This window comes from Biomphalaria glabrata, chromosome 12, assembly GCF_947242115.1.
Source record: "Biomphalaria glabrata chromosome 12, xgBioGlab47.1, whole genome shotgun sequence".
Lineage (NCBI taxonomy): Eukaryota > Metazoa > Mollusca > Gastropoda > Planorbidae > Biomphalaria > Biomphalaria glabrata.
The window spans coordinates 10,753,192-10,766,214 of NC_074722.1; the positions used below are offsets into that span (position 1 = coordinate 10,753,192).

At 37.3% G+C, this 13,023-nt stretch overlaps 1 protein-coding gene across 3 annotated transcripts; it reads left to right on the top strand.

Annotated features, from left to right (window-relative positions):
* Positions 1-1,902: 1,902 nt before the first annotated feature.
* On the top strand, positions 1,903-12,588 carry LOC106075872 (beta-1,3-galactosyltransferase 2-like). Of its 3 annotated transcripts, none has more exons than XM_056007234.1 (5): positions 1,903-2,065; positions 5,867-6,040; positions 8,567-9,108; positions 9,820-9,969; positions 11,398-12,588. In XM_056007234.1, the coding sequence occupies exons 3-5, from the start codon at positions 8,584-8,586 to the stop codon at positions 12,091-12,093; spliced, it is 1,371 nt and encodes a 456-aa protein (XP_055863209.1). In that variant the 5' UTR covers positions 1,903-2,065; positions 5,867-6,040; positions 8,567-8,583; the 3' UTR covers positions 12,094-12,588. The 3 variants fall into 3 exon arrangements, with proteins under 3 accessions (XP_055863209.1, XP_055863211.1, XP_055863210.1); XM_056007236.1 differs by having other exon boundaries at positions 1,903-2,061; XM_056007235.1 differs by having other exon boundaries at positions 1,903-2,057.
* The last annotated feature ends 435 nt before the right edge of the window (positions 12,589-13,023 follow it).

The window sequence follows — 13,023 nt, forward strand, 5'->3', positions numbered from 1 at the left end:
AGGATCTCTCCTTGTCAATTATTTAGTTCACACTGTTGTGACTTTTAATAAAGAAAACTACAAAACTACATTTTCTATTTAGTCTACCGGGGCATGTTATAGAACTAGTGAACTTTGAACTTATATCTGGGTGAAGGTTTCCAAGTTGCTTTTTCAAAAAGTTTTTTGTTTTAAATAGTTGCTCGAGTCTGAATTCAAACTCGGTTGTATCGAGCATTTACGTTGTAAGGCCGACGCGTTAGCCTCTGAACTATACAAGTGCTTATAGAAATAGGCTTTATAGTTTAAAAAAAAGTCTATAGTTTTTTTTTTAGCGAACGAACTAATTCTCTACTCAAGTCTTATCTTCTCTTTGTACATTTCTTTATAAATCAAAATTAATTACTTACGACTAATCGATTTAAAAATGTGTTGATGTTTTGATTGATACATGTGCTGCCATCTACAATGAATAATTGTGCACAGTTTCAACTTGATTAAAGAATGTGAAGGGGAGAAATAACATGTACAAGACTCTACTTAGTGAGTTGATATAAACTGTGTACAAGAACAAAAAAAAGATAGCTGTTATTTTGGTCTGGATAGTGATAGCGATGTTCTAGTCCAGTGATGTCCAGGATAATTCGACCTACGGGTCATTTTAATTTTCGACACTCTTGTTGCGGGCCACATGAACGAAAACGTAGGCCTACAAAAACGAAATGAAATAGACCTGAAATAATTTAATTAGAAACCCGTAGATACAGTGCTTCATTAATTAATTGGAAATTTACAATTTTTCAGGCGTCGGAAAATGGCGTCATTTCTCTACTTAAAATATGAGCAACAGTGTAGCTACTTTTACCATCGACTCATTTTCTTGTCTCTTTTCGATAAATGTTCCCATCGATCCAACAGCGTAGTGTAACAATCTTTTATTCGCGGTTCAAACCAAGAATGTCGTAATATTTGTGCTATTACGCCGTTTATATGTTGTTGTTGTTTTTTCTCTACAAAAAAGTAAAGATCTGTTCACTTTTCCTGGTAGATTCTACATTCAGAGTTCCATTCATAAATGCACAAATGTTAAATGTCATGGTAGCAATCCATTAAAGAACAATTGAGGGCCCTAATCCTCTAACGTAAATAAAGATACATTTTTCAGCCTTTTTATTTTTGGGAAAAATAAAGGGGGGATTTTCTACAGAAATTTCGGCGGGCCGAATGGAATCACATCGTGGGCCGGTTAGGGCCCGCGGGACGTATTTTGGGCATCACTGTTCTAGTCAGTTTGTTTTAAACAACACTGATCATTCCTTTTACTTACTACTTTCTTAATGCACAGGCTACACACGAATCATGTATCGGTGACGCAATCTTATTATATACCATACATGACGCTGTGACTCGTGTAGAGGAGGGAACAAAAGCAAAGCAAAAAACAAAAACAACCAACCGACTAGACTGGTCAACTCAAGTTTGCAACAAGCTGACCTAGTCTTTCGCACGTGTTGTTGTTATGCCCCAATACGTCAATGTCCCCCCGTCAGGACGTGGTGTAAAAATCTATGCAGTCTGAATGTAGGATAGAAAGGAGGTGTCGGGAGGAGGGGGGTTGTCAAGAGAAACATACGTGAGAATGAGGGGGGGGGGGGTCAAGAGAAACATACGTGAGAATGAGGGGGGGGGGGGGTCAAGAGAAACATACGTGAGAATGAGGGGGGGGGTGTTGGGGGTCGGGGCAAAAACCTGTACAATAGTTTTAAATGCAAATAGATCGATACGCCATGAAATAGGGTTAAAATATCGCACCTGTGTGCTGTCTTTGAAGAATACACACACACACACACACACAAACACACAAACACTTAAACAATAATGTTTCGGAGAAAAAAAAGTGTTCGTTTGTGGGGGGAGGGGGGGTTCATTTGGAACGGGGTCCCAAGATAAAAAGTGAAGACACATAATGTTATATTTCCATCATTTCCACACCTAATTGGCAAGTATCTTTCTCAGCCTTGGGTGTCAGTTGACCTGTGATTGTTGGATAGTCCACTTGGATGATATTAATCCTCATCGTAAGTGAGTAAGTATTTAATAACTTGTGAAATGGTTTCTCCTTGTGTCTAGCCATGTAAAACGAATCATATAGTATTATCCCATACCTCTTCTGATTTGCTGTGGGATAGGCTATCAATTGATATAAGTGTCTAGTCGTCCTTTGACATCATCTTCTTTTGATGTTGCTTGTTCTGACTAAGATAAAAATATATTTACTCTAACACATGACGTAGAGCATTTGGGAAGCTGTCTTTGTTTCGTTTCTTTATGGATGTAGCACTTTTAAGATATTTTGTATAATGGGCCTAAAATATGGATGTGACGTAATAACTAAAGGCTTTTCGATGTCTATTTCTGTAAACATGAAGTCTCTGTTAATTAATTCTTATGTTAAATTGTCTAAAATAATTATTTTTCTGTAGTAACAGAACATGGTATCTGACGTGGCTAAAGCTGAGAAGGTTCCCTGTTTCTGCACCCTTCGATTTACGGTCACTACAAACATCCGCCTTTGATTCCCCAACTAATATCATGTACCCTTTAGATTTGGGAGAACTTTTTTACGCTCTAAAAAGTCACCGAGATTCGAACCTGACATTCCTCGGTTCGGAGGCCAGGCGCTTTACTACTTAATCACCGTGCCCCCAAATATAAGCCTAAAATAAGATGATAAAAGTCAAATCTCTGTATCGGTGTCAGCTCTTAAGGATTTAAGATATCCAGAACTTTGTTTTTATAAACATAATCAAAAAAACGTAAAAAGAAATAGATTTATGTTTACATATTGAAGTATAAACTTATAGATTGAATAGATTGTTAAAAAGAAAGAGATTTATGTTTACATACCGAAGTATAAACTTATAGATTGAATAGATTGATACTTGCGGAAGGATTTTAATCAAATAAATTTATTTTTTTCATAAATTTGTTAAGTTTTTAACTTCAGGATTAGGGTCGTAAATAAAACACGAGATCCCATCGGATACTGCTACCTGAGTGAGCCAGAATAATAAAGGAAAGAAAGAATACATAAGAATAAAGTATACACAGAAAGAACTCATATAAGTCCTCCTTCTGTAGCGAAGTGGGTTTCGGATCATCTCATAAAAATGAAATGAATGCTTGGGCAATAACTGTGGTCAGAACGGTGTCGCCCACACATCAGGTCTTCCGTCATCACACAGCTGATGTATCCAAATGAGCGGCAAGTACCAATGGCCTTAGGAAATTGGAGGCCCTATTCAAAGCAAATAGGAAGCCCCTAGGCGACGTGAATAGGGTGGCCCCAAATTAAATTTTAAAAAATTAAGACAGAAAAATTAGCAAGGAATTATAAAACGTCCTGTATCTCTATGTAAATCAACAAATAAGTTAATATCATATAGCGCCGATAGCACTAATGTGCTTCATGGACGATTGATGGTCTCCTTACTAGAAATAACTTTTCGACATTTCACCAACAGAAGAAACAATGGCCTTCTAATAGATATAGTCTAACAGGTGGAGATAAACATTTGCAAATAAACTTTGAATGATAGTTGAGACTTAGAGCTAGGTTAGTAGACCTAGAGCCATAGAGTTCTGCTATGTTTGAGATCCAATCCGTTTTTCTTTCTCCAAAAGCTAATTATTTGAGTCCTGTGCGAGGTCCCCACAAATTGGAGGCCCTAGACGGCTGCCTAGTTTGCCAATGCCTAAGATCAGCCTCGATGGGTTTATCTGCATGGCAGCAGAAGTTCAAATTCAGAGTTTTCCTTCTAGCATGAGAAAGCCAGCCAAAGCTAACACGCCCCACTTGCCCAAATTGGAAGAAAGAAAGAATACACAGAAAGAAAACAATAAACAGGAATACACAGAAAGTAGGAATACACAGAAAGTAGGAATACACAGAAAGTAGGAATACAGTAGCTAAATCATCACGTGACCAGATATTTGGGGAGCGAAAGTGGGTCACGTGTTGATCATGGCACGTAAAAAGAACTGGCATGCGTATTTTTTTCTAGCAATATTTCAACAACTTAGATGTCATTACAATACATCATGATGTACACATCTAACAACGTAAACTTTTTACAATACATAACAACGCATGGAATGTTGTCGCAATGTTGTATACAAACTGCAGCCACAATTCAAACGGATTTTCAAAGAAGCTTTTGGTTATGGTGGGATACTACTCTTGTGAAAAGAAATATGATTTCAAAGCAGGATATAATTAAAACAGTCTGTCAGCATTTATCACTTGGTCTATAGCCCGAATTCTGGTATATTCTAAAATCGATGAATTTTTTTTTCTGTTTAGGATTTTAAGAAAAGAGTGGAAACAATTTCACTTTATTGTGGGCTCGAAGCATCCGTCAACGCCATGGGCGCCCGCAGGGGGGTGCAAGGTCGTGCACGTTTTGAGTAGCCACCTTCAAATCCACTAACTTCTTTTGTTGCTTCCACTGAAGTACAGTTGTAAAGATATGCTATTGTATTAGACTAATAACAATAACAATAATCTTTATAATCGAGAAGAAAACTATCTTACAATTTGTGCATTACACCACACAAAACTAGCCTAGGGTACCAGGAATTGACGCAGACCATGTGTACATTTTAGACAGTCTTTTGCTCCTTCAAATCAATGAACTTCCTGTAAGTAGTAAAATGCTTCCAGTTAAGTACAATTGCAAGGATAAGCTATTATTGTAACATGCTAGAAAAAGCTAATCAGGAGTTGATGGCCGACCATGTCTGTGGCATTAACTTCTCGAGAGACGACATTTTTCCCATTGCAGCTTGGATGAAGTGACCTCTCCATTGCTGGGGGAGGGGAAGCCTGTGTGGAAAATTTGCGAGTGCTTGGTTGCCCACACACAACAACAATCGTCTCTCTTCCATACTGATAATACTGACCAGGTCCAAAGGGATGAAGAGCCTTCGCAATTTGGGGTCAGGTTGATGGAGAGCTTGTCGGAGAGCAGTGATCTTAATACTGTCCCTCTGCCTACGAGGCTTCAAAACCAAATTTTCTGTTAATGTTCCTAAAACGATGAAAGAGCGTGGAACGTGAAGAAGACTTTCGGTACTGTGCACGATAAGCGTTCATCGCCAGCTTGTCCATCGCGACTCGAAGCAATTCTTCTGTAAAGTTATTGAGTTTCAGCAGCCACAGTCAACGTTTGCAGTTGTTGTTTTTTTTTAACCGTGGGGAGGCACGGGCTGCACGGCTAAACTTAACAACGTCTGCAGTCAATAGTTTGTTCGCTTGTTTAGTTGTTGTTGTTTTTTTCTATCATGAAACAAGCATTTACATGGATCTTATTATCACATAGGGCAAAACAAAAGGATATGGGTTGCACAATAGTTCTTTTCTTTACTAATCTGCGTGACTAGAAATAAGGAAAGTTAAAGCTACGACTAAAGCCATATCTCGCAGCTTGCACCTCTTTAAAAAATCCAGCGGGCGCCCCTGCTTCTTTACTTTGTACATTACATAGGGGCCACACCTTTAGTAACGATTGCTTCAGATTTGATTGAAAACTATTATTATGGAAAACAATAGGATAGATAAAAGTAACGTTACCAGCTGCGAATTGATCAATCTATTAAGTATTTAAATGTTGAAGAAGTACTTTAGTGAAGACTTATAAGATTAAAAAAAAAGATTTTAAAACAAAAGCGTAATATTGATCAACTTTTTTTTTACAAATGAAAGCGAGACATTGGTTATCCCGTCTGGACATTTTATGCAAAGTCTGACAGACGGTTCAAAGCGGGACTGTCACGCCTAAGTCGGGACGTCTGGTCAACTTATATATTATAATTATTTCTTCTACAGCAATATTGCCGTCGATGTTCGTAAATGAGCCATGAACAGCTTGAAGTAGTCTGCCACAACAACAACAGCATCCAACGGGGCGGCTCATCCATGTGAACTTATTGCGAACATTGTTTTGGTTGTAAAGAAACACCAGTTAAAAGGCGAAAATAACAGACGGCGTGACCTCAACAGGTATTGACTCTGTATACACACATGTTACTCCAATAAAAATCTTACATTCACTTGTTGTGCATGTCTGACTCTGATGGCGTTACACTGATGTGGTCCCCAATATCTCAGTAAACACGCTTTCCTTTGTTTCGTCTCTCTGCTGAAGTAATGTTCATCTATACACAGCTCTGATACAATAATGTTCTAGTTTGTTTCAAAGCGTTACTAAAGCTTTTGTATATTAAAAACTATAGATCTACTCAGGAAGTTGAAACGTACTTTTATGATAAAGATTCTATCAACTCACTCTATCTGTCTGGTAAAAAGTTTGTACATGTTATTTCTCCCACACCCAATCTCGGATCAAGTTGAAATTTTGCACTATTATTTCTTGTACCTAGCAAAACAAGAATCAATTTTTAAAAAATAGTTAATTAACAATTGGTGATTAATTATTATGTTTTTGTAACAAACAACGGAAAGAAATTGTACTTGACTGATGTGGTGGTATAAGCTGAATTAGTCCCAATTAAACTATGTGTAGAAAATTAGGTCGTTTGAAACTAATAAATAGCTAACTATAAAACCTTCTATTTTCATAAGCATAGTGGTTAGTTTCGTTAGTGAGGAAGCTTTGGATTGAATTCAAGTTGCACATCTTTGTGTTGTTGTTGTTGTTTTATATCAACTACATTTAAATGATACCCACTTCATTCCCCCCTCCCTTTCTCTACTGGTCCAGAGAAGGGATAGAATCATAAAGTATTGAGAAAGCTAAAAGCATGAAAATTGCGCTAAACAAATACAATTGTTAAAAATATTTCTAATCGCACTGATTCATTGTTGTTAGTCTAGCTCTATTATGTAGAGTGACTTCTTTTGGTCCGACAGTTGCGCTGGGCAGGGCACGTATCCCGTATGGGAGACGATCGTATGCCAAAGGCAGTTTTTTTTTGTGAGCTAAAAGGTGGTCAACGTAACAGAGGCGCCCCACGGAAACGCTTCAAAGACCAGCTTAGGCGTCAACTTTCCTTGGCTGACATAGAATAGAGCACCTGGTTGCATGCGGCCTCAGAACGAGACAGCTGGAGGTCACTCACGAAGGTCGCGGGATACACATTTGAGACCAAAAGAAAATCCGCTGCCGAGGACAAACGCAGACAGCGAAAATAAAATCTAAATCGACCGCCTGCGGACAATGGTTATGCTTGCCCTGGATGTGGCAAAATATGTAGGTTACAGCTGGGACTGCGCAGCCACGGGAAATACTGCATTCCTCACTAATCTTCGGACTCGAAGACTATCCTTATTTTATATATATATATTACAAATTTAATTACATGACTGATCCAAACTAATTGAGACAACTACACTTAATTAAAGCTTGTTTTTAAAAGGCAGAAGTGAGCATTATAAAACATTGACAAGACCTTTTCACTAACACCAAAGGAAACCATTTTCTTAGTAATCGTAATCGTTGTTGCCCTTTTTTTTTTTGCTGATAGAATCGGTATTTGCAGTAAAATTGAATTTATTGTCTAAGATAGTGCCAAGGTATTTCAAAGCCTGCACTATTTCAATGTTCTCTTCAGCTACAGAAACAATGCCATTTTCGAAAATCGATTATCATTTCTTTGGTTGTTGTTTTTTTTACATTCAGCATAAAAAATGATCATAACAGTATTTTCAATGTGTTTTATTTCTCTGAATTAATCATTTATGTCTGAGCTCTCTGAGAGCAGGGCAAGGAGAGCCGCGTCATCAGAGAATTGAAAAGCATTAGTGTACAAAATAAACTACAATGGCGATGTCAAAGCCCACTTGGGCGTCCTTGAGTTAACTATGCATGATATTACATCGTTTCCACTAACCCTCTGAGGTCTTCAAATTTCATTAGCTAATAGAATGATATATGAACAAATCTTCAAAGGTTTCATTTTTTTCTATAAGTAAATGAAAGGATGTTGTTGTGTAGTATTGAGAGCTGATAAGCAATCCATACAGAACAACCATACGCAAGTTTTAGGTAAGTCTAGGTGTTTGTTGACACTATTTAAAGCATACAGGATGGCATCGTCTACACCTTTATCCTTCTGGTAAGCCAATTGTAAAGTGTCTAACTTACTACAAAGATCATGCAAAAGAAATATTTTAAACAGTTTTTCTAAACATTAAGCATATCGGGCTAAATGAAACAAAATTAAAGTTAACAAAGTTAAAATGCAACGGTGCCTGGTGATTGCACATGCCCAACCTTTGATCGCAGCTGTGTATCAAGGATTTGACTCTTTTGTCACACAAGAAGTTGCAAAGGGAGAAGATCGTCTCTCGAGACGTAAAATGTCCAAGACAGACACAGACATGTTGACCACAATCTCACTATCTCGTGCAAGAGTGAAACTATACATTTAGCCCTACCATTACAATATCACACTCAGGTTGTAACAAGCGTAATATTCAATATATAATTATCAACGTATTTCGGACAATCAAGATAAGTTAAGATATATACTTCATTTCATGTATTCATGTGTACTTTATTCACAGGCTGATATGACAAATAAATGCTGAAGAAATTGATCAAATTTCGGCGTTCGCCGCTCTTCATCTGTTTATTTTTGATTGTCTTGGTCTCAACGGTCAGCAAGCTGTACTTTGGGTCACAAGAAGAAGCTGTAGACAAGCTGGGCACAGTCGTGGGGTATTTTGAAAGAAAGACGATACTCGATATTAGAAGAGTTGAACCAGAGTTAGAAATAAAGGAACCTGGCAATGAAACGACTAGAAAGCCAATAATAGAGCCGAGAAATACAAGTGTTAAGAATGATTTGGTAAGGGTTCGAACCCATAAGCTTCCAGTTATCAAGAAAGTGGCTGAAGCTGTAAGGAAACCGGAAGGAGCGAATTATCCAGCCTCTAAAAATGACACGTGGGAAAAAAGGCCTAAGAATTTCTCGGTTAAAAAAGGCGACAAGAAAGTGGATGCCATAGTGCCTACCTTAAAGCAGACTATAAACACAACAGTTGGGCCCCATAAGACATACTTGACAGATTTCAAAGACAGCACTCACTATGATCCATACATTCAGGTGAATTACCTCATTTTTAATCATTTGTTGTTTGATTTTCTTTTCTGAATGATCTTTGAACCACTAAAATTCAAAATGATGTTTTTAGAAAATGGGTTGGGGGGGGGGGGGCGCCAATAAAGTACCTTGCCCAAGGCGCACGTTTTGCTCACTACGCCTCTGATCTAGTGTCAATACGATGTTCATTTTAATTGATTGGGGCGACTTCCCTTAGAACTTGAAAAAGAGTTTACGTACATAAAAATATATATATATATATATATATATATATATATATATATATATATATATATATATATATAGGTCTGTGAAACGATCAATCGCGGATAAAAATTTGTTTCCGCTTTCTAGTATAATATATAAGTCTATGTCCTTATCACTACCAGAGAACCCTAAAAATAGACAAAAGGTACCTAATTGTATCTCTATTAAAAAGCGAAACTTTTAAACAAATCTAGTAAACCCATTTTCAAAATCTACCTTCGATTTCGTGGCAAAATATAAAAAAAATGTGAATGAAACATTCTCCATGTTTGAAATAGATCTAAATTCAAACCGTCAAACAGTAACACTAAAACTAAGGCCCGCAGGCCGAGGGTCATATCCGGCTAGTAATATATAATAACTATACTTTCTATTTAGATCTAGGCTTAAATGATACGTTTATGGTTCCAAGCATTACAATCTTGAGTGACCTTGCGCTATTTGCAGACTGTGATGGATATTAAAGCAGGTTGTCAGAACGCCAGTTCCTATGACGCTATAATGGCAGTCCACTCAGCACCAAACAATGCTGCCAAAAGAAACATGTTTCGATGGTTGTATTCAGACTACCAGAAGACTTCTCCGTACAAGATCAAGGTATTGTCTCTTTATTTAAAAAAAATATATAATTTCATAAATCCAATTAGTGTGAGCATAGCAAATAATGTCTTATTACAAAGTTGATATCAACTCAAAATCTGTTTTGTAAAACGTTTTTACACGTTATTTCTCTCATATCCAATCTCGGATCAAGCTGAAATTATGGTCGAAGAATCAAGAGTCTATGATTTAAAAAAAACAACAATTAGTTAATAGACAATTGGTAATTAATTATTTCGAACAAGGGAAAGAAACTGTATTTCTGATAAGGTTCTATAAGTTGAATTAGTCCCCTTTATATATTGTAGAGAGAAAGGTTTGAAACTAACAATACATAACTGTAAAACCTTCTATTTTCATACCCGATTCTCTGACATAGTGGTCAGCATCTTTTCGTGAGGAGGCTGAGGTGGCTTTAGCTCTCGAGTTCCAATTTAGGTCGTTCAACTTTTTTTTTAATATACCCCATTCTATCTCCTCCCACGCCTTTCCAACTGGTCCAGAGAAGTGATAGGATCATAGCCTAAATAGATTGATCCAGAGAAGTGATAGGATCATAGCCTAGTTAGACTGATCCAGAGAAGTGATAGGATCATAGCCTAAATAGATTGATCCAGAGAAGTGATAGGATCATAGCCTAGTTAGACTGATCCAGAGAAGTGATAGGATCATAGCCTAGTTAGACTGATTCAGAGAAGTGATAGGATCCTAGCATAGTTAGACTGATCCAGAGAAGTGATAGGATCATAGCATACTTAGACTGATCCAGAGAAGTGATATGATCATAGCATAGTTAGACTGATCCAGAGAAGTGATAGGATCATAGCATACTTAGACTGATCCAGAGAAGTGATAGGATCATAGCCTAGTTAGACTGATCCAGAGAAGTGATAGGATCATAGCCTAGTTAGACTGATCCACAGAAAGGATAGGATCGTAGCCTAGTTAGACTGATCCAGAGAAAGGATAGGATCGTAGCCTAGTTAGACTGATCCAGAGAAGTGATAGAATCATAGCCTAGTTAGACTGATCCAGACTGACCAGTAGCATCTACGTTTAATGTAAGCTTTATTAAAAAAAAATTTCTTGTTAATGCCGCACTTGTATTAAACTCAATCTTCTTTTTCAACTAATTGAACGCAACTTTTATAGACAAAGTACAAGTTACTTTGGAAACTACACGTCTTTCTGTCACTCGTCTCTCCCTCGTTCTGTTCTCTTCATCTTTCACTCTCCAGTTTATAACCTCAACTCTGATGGGAGAATTTTAAAGGCAACCCAAATGAGTGTTTTTACATTCAAAATTAAATATTATGCAAAATGCAGGGGCCCCCAGAGAGATCTAGCCCCCCCCCCGGGCCCCCAAACGATGGAAAATCCCTAGCCACGCCCCTGGTAACATGTCGCTTTATTCTCCTTTTTTAGGTGTATTTTTTTGTTGGTCAAGTCAAGACCTTCGCTGCCCAATCAAATCTAGTGGCCGAGAATGTCAAGTACAATGACGTCATCCAAGGAAGCTTCTACGACGCCTACGTCAACCTTACCTATAAAGCCATCTTTGTGTTCAAGTGGCTGAACGAGCACTGCCAGGGGCTTAGACTTCTGCTTCGTCTAGATGACGACGTTTTCGCAGGGGTTCACCAATTCTTTGACGCCTGGAAGAGCCTTGTGAAAACAGAGGCCAACACGATCATGTGCGACGCCGAGTCTAACGACAAGGTCCGGCGAGAGGGGAAATGGCTGGTCAAGAGGTCTCAGATACCCGAGGATAGATACTTCTTCACCCACTGCCTCGGGTACTTCGTGGCCTTAACCCCTGACCTCGTGCCCAAAATAGAGTATTCGGCGAGGCGGACGACCTTCTTTTGGATAGATGACATCTTCATTTACGGCTTCGTGGCGAAGAAGGTGGGAGCCAAGTTTGTGAACATTTACCGCAAGATGGCGCGATGGAATAAAAAGAAGCTTGTTTCGTGTCTTCAAACTCAAGGAAGAAAGTGCACAATTTTAACTTTCATTACAAAAAAGCACGCGGATTTTATTTATCTCCAATCACTTTTCCAAAATTATACAAACTCAAAAAATAAACCTAGTAAACCTACGAGTCAATTAGCTCTTTAATAGCGAAGACAAGTGTGTTCAGCCAAGAACTACTTTGCAATCGTTTGTCCTTTTATTGACTGCTAAAATCACGTGAGATCATTCTTAACTCTTTCTCTCCGTAATTATTTACCACATTCTGGTGGAATCAACGCTGGTATCGTCAGTTAGGAGAGAAGGAGTTAAAGGACTCAATGGTGTCAGAAACAAAATACTAACACAAATAATTTAGAATATATCCTTAAATACAACCTTTATTTTTACAATATATCTAATACAACCAGTTTGTTGGAAAATGTAACGCCTACAAGTGTTGTTAATGTGCAAATGTTAATGGTGCATAACTATGTGTCTCCTTAATGCAACAGATTTGAGGGTTACCAGCTGTGGTCCAGAAATGTTATCTAAAATCTTTAATCTTCCTTTACTTTCCATAGAATGGCCACAAAACAAATCAGAGCGGCAGACGACAGAGAATTAGGTTAAACAAAAACAAAGACTTTCTTTAAGTCTAGTAGAGTAGGATTGGAGTGTTGAACCATTGTTATATATATATATATATATATATATATATATATATATATATATATATATATATATATATATATATATATATATATATATATATATATATATATAGATAGATAGATAGATAGATAAATAGATAGATAGATGGATGGATGGATGGATGGATGGATGGATGGATAGATTAGATAAATAGATAGATAGATAGATAGATAGTTAGATAGATGGATGGATGGATGGATGGATGGATGGATGGATGGATATATACAAACATACATACATACATACATAAATACATACATACATACATACATACATACATACATACATACATACATACATACATACATACATACATACATACATACATAAATACATACATACATACAAACATACATACATACATACATACATACATACATACAT